The sequence below is a fragment of the Panicum virgatum genome, chromosome 2N (genome assembly GCF_016808335.1).
Source record: "Panicum virgatum strain AP13 chromosome 2N, P.virgatum_v5, whole genome shotgun sequence".
NCBI lineage: Eukaryota > Viridiplantae > Streptophyta > Magnoliopsida > Poales > Poaceae > Panicum > Panicum virgatum.
This window is the reverse complement of record NC_053146.1, coordinates 23,141,272-23,150,205: the sequence shown is the minus strand read 5'-3', so window position 1 is coordinate 23,150,205 and position 8,934 is coordinate 23,141,272. Positions and strand designations below refer to the sequence as shown.

General features: G+C 44.6%; 1 protein-coding gene and 1 long non-coding RNA gene across 2 annotated transcripts; one reads left to right on the top strand and one right to left on the bottom strand.

Annotated features, from left to right (window-relative positions):
• Positions 1–3,176: 3,176 nt before the first annotated feature.
• LOC120660077 (CAX-interacting protein 4-like) lies at positions 3,177–4,681 on the bottom strand. The gene has a single exon (XM_039938419.1). The coding sequence runs from the start codon at positions 4,552–4,554 to the stop codon at positions 3,442–3,444; it is 1,113 nt and encodes a 370-aa protein (XP_039794353.1). The 5' UTR covers positions 4,555–4,681; the 3' UTR covers positions 3,177–3,441.
• Positions 4,682–5,240: 559 nt separating this feature from the next.
• Positions 5,241–8,505, top strand: LOC120658774. The gene is made up of 3 exons (XR_005668838.1): positions 5,241–7,007; positions 7,097–8,092; positions 8,172–8,505. It is a non-coding gene; the product is annotated as an uncharacterized LOC120658774 (long non-coding RNA).
• The last annotated feature ends 429 nt before the right edge of the window (positions 8,506–8,934 follow it).

Sequence of the window (8,934 nt, the reverse complement as noted above, 5' to 3'; positions counted from 1 at the left end):
GAGGCTGCAACAGCAATTAAAGTCCGAACAGTAGTCATATGTGCCACTGGTGCAAAAGTCTCATCATAGTCAATACCCTGAGTCTGCTGAAAACCTCTAGCCACAAGACGAGCTTTATATCGCTCAATAGACCCATCAGATTTGGTTTTAATCTTGAAAATCCATTTGCATGTGATAGGTACAGCGCCAGAGGGTAAAGGAAGAATATCCCATGTACCTGTGCGATCGAGGGCAGCCAATTCCTCAGTCATAGCAAGCTGCCACTCAGGTATACCAGAAGCCTCTTTATAAGAGGATGGTTCAGCAATAACTGCACCAGCACGTGGAAACCCATAACGATCTGGAGGTACAATGGTGCCACGGTCACGAAGACGATATCCCTGATTACAAACATCATGAGATTCATCAGTGTTAGTACAAGCATCAGCAACAGGATCATCATCAGGACTAGCCGTGGGAGTAGAGCGAGGACGACGAATGTAAGTCTGGGTGATAGGTGGTTTAGAAGAGTAAGAGGAAGATGACGTGGAAGTGGAAGGTGGTGCAATGGGAATGAGGACATCAGGTGTGGATACAGTAGATGATGGTGGCATGGATGAAGGATCAGAAATGGGAGGAAGACACATGAACGAGGTGGACTCTGTGGAAAAGGATGAGTGAGTGGACGAGTTGTAAAAGAAGGGTCGGTTTTCATTAAAGCTCACGTCTCGTGAAATACGAATGCGACGAGAAGACGGATCATAACACCGATAGCCTTTATGTTCAAGGCTATATCCAAGAAAAACACACTCAACAGATTGAGCAGTCAATTTAGTTCGCTCACGGGGTGGTAACAAAACATAACACATACAGCCAAAAACTCGAAGATGATCATATTGTGGAGGAGTCCCGAAAAGAACTTCACCAGGTGGTTTGCCAGAGAGTTTGGATGATGGTTGTCTATTGATGAGATAAACCGCAGTAGAAACAGCTTCACCCCAAAAGTGCGAAGGTACAAAAGAAGATATCAAAAGGGTGCGTGCAGTTTCTATGATATGACGGTGTTTGCGTTCAGCCACACCGTTTTGTGCATGAGCACCAGGGCAAGAAAGCTGAGCAAGAGTACCCTCTGAGGTTAGGAACTGGCGAAAGCTATCAGATAAATATTCACCACCAGAATCAGAACGAAAAGTTTTAATAGGGGCAGAAAACTGGGTGTGAACCATGCGAGCAAATGATTTATAAATAGAGAGCAACTCAGAGCGACGTTTCATGAAGTAAAGCCAAGTATAACGAGAATGATCATCAATAAAAATGACATAATATTTATGACCACCTTTTGAAGCAAAAGGTGCAGGACCCCAAACATCAGAATGGACCAAGTCAAAAGGTCTAACAGAGTGAGAATCACTAGTAAAATATGGAAGTTGTATTTGTTTTCCAAGATGACAACCCTTACAATGAAGACCAGACTCAACAGAAGTAGGACCTAAGCAACCTGACTTTACTAGAGTAGACAAACGGGATCCACACAAATGGCCAAGACGATGATGCCATTGGGCAAAGGATGCAGCAAAAGCAGACGCAGCGGAAAGCACTCGAGCTGGAGATGCAGTGGATGAAGGTAGGCGCAAGGTGTCTAAGATGTAGAGGCGAGGAGCAGCTCTACGGCGACGGCCAGTCAGGAGGACGACTTGCTGCTGCGGCTGCTGCGACGGGACGACGGGGCGCGACGCGGGAGGAAGACAGCGGCCACCTCCAGCAGCCAGATCCGCGACTGGCGGAGGGCCAAGTCCGGCCCGCGACGGGTGGCCGAGGAAGGGGTGGAGCAGAGCCGCGACGGCGACCGGCGGAGGAGACGGTGCCAGGCGGCTCCAGGCGCGTCCTGGACCGGCGGAGGAAGGCTGCGACGGGCACAGCAGACGCCCGCGATGGACGGCGACAAATCGTCGCCGGGACGAGCGGCAACGGGCGGCCGCGGCGGACGGCCGCGACGGGCGGCGGACGGGCGGCCGCGGCGGAAGGCCGCGACTGGCAGCGGATGGGCGAGGATGGGGCGGCGGCGGACGGCGCGCCGTTGGTGGGGGAAAAAAAACTAACCCTAACCTTGCTCTGTTACCATGTCACTTACATGGGATGCGATACCGGTCCCCTTGGAGGGGAGGGTGATATATAGAGAGTATGGGCCTAATGGGCCTTAACATAGGAAACCCCATGCAAGCAACTAAACCCCATGCTAGCTCATAGGACCAAACCACTCAGCAGAAATGAAATCATACTATGTGAATGATCAAGAGCAAATCACTCCAGAGGAAAGGAACTTAACAGCAGAACATCAAATACAGGAGGCTTGCAGCTGGCCACACTGCAGCAGCACAGGTGGGCCCTGCCACTGCAACATATGAACCAACCATACTGGTGTAATTCTTTCAAGCCTAGAGGTGGATTTTTTTTTCTGGGTGGCTGACCCATGCATACCTCTGGTGCAAAAATTTTGGGGCATCCCACCATGCGCCCCTACCGTCAAGGCTGAATGCAGTATGAAGTGTTAATATGGTTCAAGTTCACAGGCGGACAAATGACATTACTATCAGTCAGCACTCAATAAACATATAGCAACCATATAGCAATCACCATTTGACTTTGGAAAGCCTGGAGTCCTGTAAATGGAAAAATCTCAACAAAGCTCCTACTATTGTTATACCATCATTATCCAACAAGTTTAGAGCAACGCAAAGCAGGTCATACAGTTAAGGAATTTACTCGACAAGCCCTCATGCTAGATTGATTATCGAAGTCCTCAAAAGCCTAGTTGTACAACTAACTCCACAATTTCATTGAGAGGATAGCTTAAAAACACATTATCACCTCAAAACAATTTCATTAAAAGACAAAATAACTGTTCCAAATGTTGACAATTCAAAATCTTATACATATGTCAGAAGCATGTCACATCATAAATTTTCTTAGAATCAAAATAATGAAACATCAACAACAGATTATGCTATGACCAATATAAGCCATCACACCAAAAAGACACATGTTCTCTTAATAACATCGGTTCTTAAAAAGCCTACTCCCATATGTACAAGGTCAAACATGATAAAATTGGCAGCTTCCTGGATCCATCACTCTATGAAGGTCTGATGCTAATTATCTGTTCCAGTACCACTGAGGGAGAAGGAAACCCCATAACATTTAAAAAATCCTTGTCAATTATCAAATTACGCTCCCACAGTAGTTTCATTTTTCAGAATTACCGAATTACGCTCGCATGGTAGTTTCTTTTTTTTAGACAGACATATACTGATACACCAATACGTTATACATAACAAGCATCACACGTTAATTGTATCACATTTATGACAAGGACAAATAAAATAAGATTCTCAAGGACCAGCTGATAAAATAGAGGGACTCAATAACATCATTGAGGGCAAATTACCAATTCAATGCTCCTCTTTAGCTCCTCTTGCGGTCCCTGCTCTTCTCCCCGGAACGTTTTGCTCCCCGATTATCATGTCGCTTATCCTCATCCGACCCACTGCTTTCTGACCTGCGATGCCTCCTCCGCCTGCTGGACCTCTTTTCAGCTGCAGACTCACTACCACCACTGTCACTGTCATATGCTTCCCTCCGGTGATGGCGCCGCTTCCGGTGGCGCCGGCGCCTCCTTTCTTCACCTCCAGATATATCCTCATCATCCGATGAGTCACTCCTGTGGTGGCTCCTGCGCCTCTTCCTGTCCTTCCTGCTCTTCCTGTGCCTTTTCCTATCAGATTCACTGTCATCACTGCTATCCTCATCTGATTCATGCTTCTTCGATCTGCCAGCCCTCTTCCTGTCCCTGCCTCTTCTGCCTTCCTCCTCTTCATCCTCACTATCATCACTCTTCCTGCTCCTGGTGTGTCTTGATCTTCTCTTGCTGCTGCTGCTCCTGTGGCGGTGGCTTGACTTTTTCTCTTCATCCCTGGACCTCCGTCCCCCATTCCTGGCACGCTCGCGCTCAGCAATTATCTTCTCCAGCTCAGGATCGATGTCGGAATCAGAGGAATCACTGTCCTCGTCCTCTTCCTCCTCATCGGAAACCTCATCTGCATTCCCGCCGGCTGCAGCCTTCTTCTTGATCTCATCGAACTTGGCCTGCGCAGCTGCCTGCGCGGCAGCCTGAGCATCAGCGTCGTCCAGGTCGAGGTCCTTGACGGAAAGAAAATTGCGGCACTGGAAGGTGAGGTGGCCTACGCGGCCGCACTTTTTGCAGGCGCCGCGTGTCTCGTCGGAGTTGGAGCCAGTGATGCGCGCGAGCGCGAGGAGGCCCTGGAAGCTATTGTAGGCGTTGCCGTCGCCGGACCCGGATCCGGCGGCTGCGGCGGCGGCGTTGGCATCGTTGGCGGCGGCGGCAGCGGCGTTGGCGGAGACGGAGGACGAGGGGCGGCCCGGCTGCTGCTTGTTGTTCTCGGGTGCGTAGGGGTCGTACCCGATGGCGCTCTGCCAGATGCCGTGCGTCTGCAGTGCCGCGCTGCTGTGCACGCGGTTGTTCGCGGGCATGCGCACGCGCCCCGCCGTCGCAGGCATCTTGGATCGCCGCCGGTATTGCGCGCCGGAGCTAGGGTTTGGTGGGAGGGGAGGATATGGATTGGGGATTGATTTCGGCTCAACTGGGGTACGCGTCGGCGGTCGGCCGGACCGTCAGATGGGGCCCGCGGCGACCGACACAGCAGACAGGAGAGGCAGATTTCTCGGAAAGTCAGGCATGTTCCAAAATTTTTCAAGATTTCGTCACGTTAAATTTTTGAACACATAGAACATTAAATATAATTTAAAAAATAATTAATTGCACAATTTAATTGTAAATAATGAGATGAATTTGTTGAGTCTAATTGGTTTATGATTGGACACTAATTACTAAATAAAAACGAAAGTACTACAGTAATCGAATCCAAAAAATTTCGCGAACTAAACACGCCCTTAGAGAATTCAAATTGAATTTAGATTGATTTGGTCGGATTTCAATTTATATATTAAAAAATATTAAGTAGGTTATTATGCTCGTCGTTGTTATATATAAAATTGGTATAAGTATCGGATAGTTACATATATCTGTTAGTACGTTAATTTGTAGAGATTTACATAATCGGGTCGTGGACGGAGGACTTGTCCAACTCGTATATGGAATGGACTAAGACTCACATGTGAATGTAAGACTGGCAAAACCAAAAAAAAACTAGGTGGAAATCTTACTCGCTCTAGAAATATATAGGTATAGATATAGACTAGCATAGCGCACGAGTGTTGCTATGGTTAATATAATAGAGTTAATATAATAGATCCACTTAACATATGGTTAATATAATAGAGTTAATATAATAGATCCACGTAACATCTTTGTGTTCATTCACTTAATGTATATACTGTGCCGTGACTGTACGAGATATTGATTGTCCGCGTTCTGATTGAGATTCAGATTGATTTGTTCGACTTCTGATTAGGATTCGGATTGATTTGTCCGGACTCCAATTAAGATTTTGATTGATGAACCAAGAAAATATTGCTTGCTTTTTTAGAAACTAGAAATTATGCACATGCGTTGCTACAGACAGAGTTGATATAAGTATCGGATACGTATAATAGTTGTTTATGGAGGGCTGGCCCGACTTGCATACAAGATGGACTAAGGCCCCACCTGTCAATGACACAAGATGAACCATACCAAAAATTCAGGTGGAAACCTTGCTTTAGAAATATGTATAGATAGGCTATTATACCCGTGCATTGTTATGGACAGAGTCGGTATAAGTATCGGATACGTATTGAGATCTACGTGATCGAGTTGTGGACGGAGGACTTATCCGACTCGTATACGGACAAGATGGACCAAACTAAAAATTTAAGTGAAAACTTTACTCGCTTTAGAAATGATACAGATATAAATATAGATTACTAGCATAGTACTTGTGCATTGCTTTAGTATAATAGATCTATGTAATACCTTATGTTTATTTATTTCATGTAAGGTTGTGTCGTAATTATGCGAGATTTTGATTGTTTGTATTCCGATTTGGGGTTCTGATTAATTTGTCCACCTTTCCGATTAGGATTCGGATTGATTTGTCCAAACTTCGATTAGGACTCTAATTGTTTGACCAAAAGGGAATATTGCTTGCTTTATTTTAAAAATATTAGACTAATATAGTACTTGTGCGTTGTTACAATATTATAATAGATCGATATAATACATCAATTTTGTGTTCATTTACTTAATTTACTAGTCGTTCAGTGATTGTACGAGATATTGATCGTCTGTGTTCCGATTGAGATTCAAATTGATTTATCCGGGTTCCGATTAGGATTCAGATTGATTGGTCTCAAAACTGATTAGGATTCCGATCAACGGACAAAAAAATTATTTGCTTTAGAAATAGTAGGAAAAAGTATACTTAACCCCGTGAACTAGGAAGAGTGAACTACATCACCCTCCAAGTACAAAACTAGATATTTTACACCCTAAAGTAGATGAAACCAGTTAAAATCCCCTCAAGGCTGTTTTGCAGGTTGGTTTTGCACTGCTGGTATGCTAAGCTGGACATACCTCCACGTTGCCCCCTTGGCCCACTTGTCAAGGTCATTATTGGGCCTCCTCTATAGGCGGAAGAGGAGATGAATCGTCTCGTCCCCTCCATGCATAAGTGACTGCGCCTCCTCGCTCCTTCCGCTCGGCTTTGCCTCCGGCATATGTTTGACAAGCATGTGTTTGAGAGGTTCTATGTCTGCCTTGATGCATGCAGAAAAGGATTTCTTACTGGTTGTAGAAGAGTTATTGGATTAGATGGTTGCTGGTTCAAGGGTGCTAACAATGGTGAACTATTGTGTGCCATAGGAAGAGATGCCAATAATCAGATTATACCATATTGCCTGGCTAGCAGAAAGAGACATATTACTCATGGTACTGGTTTCTTGTATTGGTACAGAAGGACTTGAACATTAATGCTAGAGGTGAAGGATGGGTATTGATCTCTGACCAACAGAAGGTACTTGATGAGCACTGATCACCTTGTCCATCCAACCATTATTCGTTGCATGCTGAATACTTATGATAGTCCTTATGTTTGTTTTGTAGGGTCTATTGAAGGCATTTCAGGAGCTGATTCCCAATGCAGAGCATAGGATGCGTGCAAGGCACATCTATGCAAACTAGAGGAAGAAGCAAACAGACTATGAACTACAGAAGAAGTTCTGGTACTGTGCAAAATCACCAAATGTAGAGCAACTCAACTACAATTGAGCAAAGTTGGCACATGATATTTGGATCTAGGGACATGATGAACACTTCACCTAAGCATTGGAGTAGGGCATTCTTCAAGCTAGGTTTGATTGTGATTTTGTTGATAACAATATGTGTAAGAGTTTTAATAACTCATCATGGACGCAAGGTTCTTTCCTATTATTTCTATGCATGAGGCAATAAGATGCAAGGTCATGGTGAGGATTCAAGAACAGAGGACAAAGGTAGAGAGGTGGCAGGGAATAATCTACCCAAACATTTTCAAGAAGCTAAAACTCAATATTGTGAGGTCTGGAAAGTGTTTTGCCATGTGATGGTGCAAATGGTTTTTAGGTCAGGGAGAATGATAGGAGGAGGTACACAGTGAATTTGGAGCAGAGAACATGTAGCTACAGGTACTGGCAACTCTCAGGTATGCCATTTTTCATGCTATCAGTGTAATCTATTCATGTTCAAGGAAATTGGATGACTACATAGCACCATGTTTTTCAATCATAGAGTATAGAAAGATCTATCAGCATTGCTTGCAACCTGTTGAAGTTCAAGAGAGGTGGCAAGTTTCTGATATGCCAAGGCCACATCCTCCTGCTTATGTCAGGATGCTTGGAAGGCCCAAAACTCAGAGGACAAGGGAGGTGGATGAAGCACCAAAAGGAACAAAAAATGAACAGGAAGGGCACCAAAATGAAGTGCAATTTGTGTCACAAAACAACACACAATGCAAGAAGATGTCCTCTTAATCATAAGGCAGGAGAGAAGAAGAATGCCTACATCAAAAGAGATGCTACTAGTAAGAGGAAAGCAAGTGAGGCAGGAACATCAAACATAGAGGTAATTAATATGTTCATTCATCTTTTATTTTGTGCATGGAATTCCTTTGTGCATCGGATAAACCACCTCTTGTTTGCAGGGACCAATGGGCACACAACAAAGTACCACCTCTCAAGCTTGGCAAACCAGCAGCATTCAAGGTTGGCAAAGCAACAACACTCAACAAATTGCTACTTCAGCTGCTCGGCCAGTCCATAATCAGCCACCAAGGAAGAGGACAGCATGACATACTTCTAGGCTATCATACCTGCTGTTTGGAGACAACTAATGAACTGCTTCTGTGTTGCATCAGGCTTTTTATGTTCAGCGCTTTTGTTTGTAAATATGACTGTTGAACCATTTATTAGCTGGTGAACATGTTTGTTTGTAAATATGGTTCATGAACCATGTACTAACTGTTGAACATGTATGGATGGTAGTTGCCTTGCACAAATAATGAATGTTCTTAATGCTCATGAATTTGGTTACATATTAAAAATGTGTTCATCCGGTTCATGGTTTCTCACAAGCATTACATTGCATTCCAGTACCATTCATCAGTTCACAAAGCACAACAAAAGATCTTACATCAATTTACCATGACTCACATTGCACTAAACTTCAACACAGGACACATACAAAACATGCAACAACTCAAATCCAGCTAAATGAGCTACATCTACTCCCAGATCTTAACATGGTGGCCATGGCTGTCAATGCAACATACATCCTTCTCCAACTCTTTAATCTTTGCCTTCATGGTAGCCTCCTTAACTTCATTGCTCCTCTGCAGGTCTTCGTTCATTTGCTTTAGCATAGCATTCTCCCTCCTCAAGTTGCAAACAACATCACCAGTACCTTGC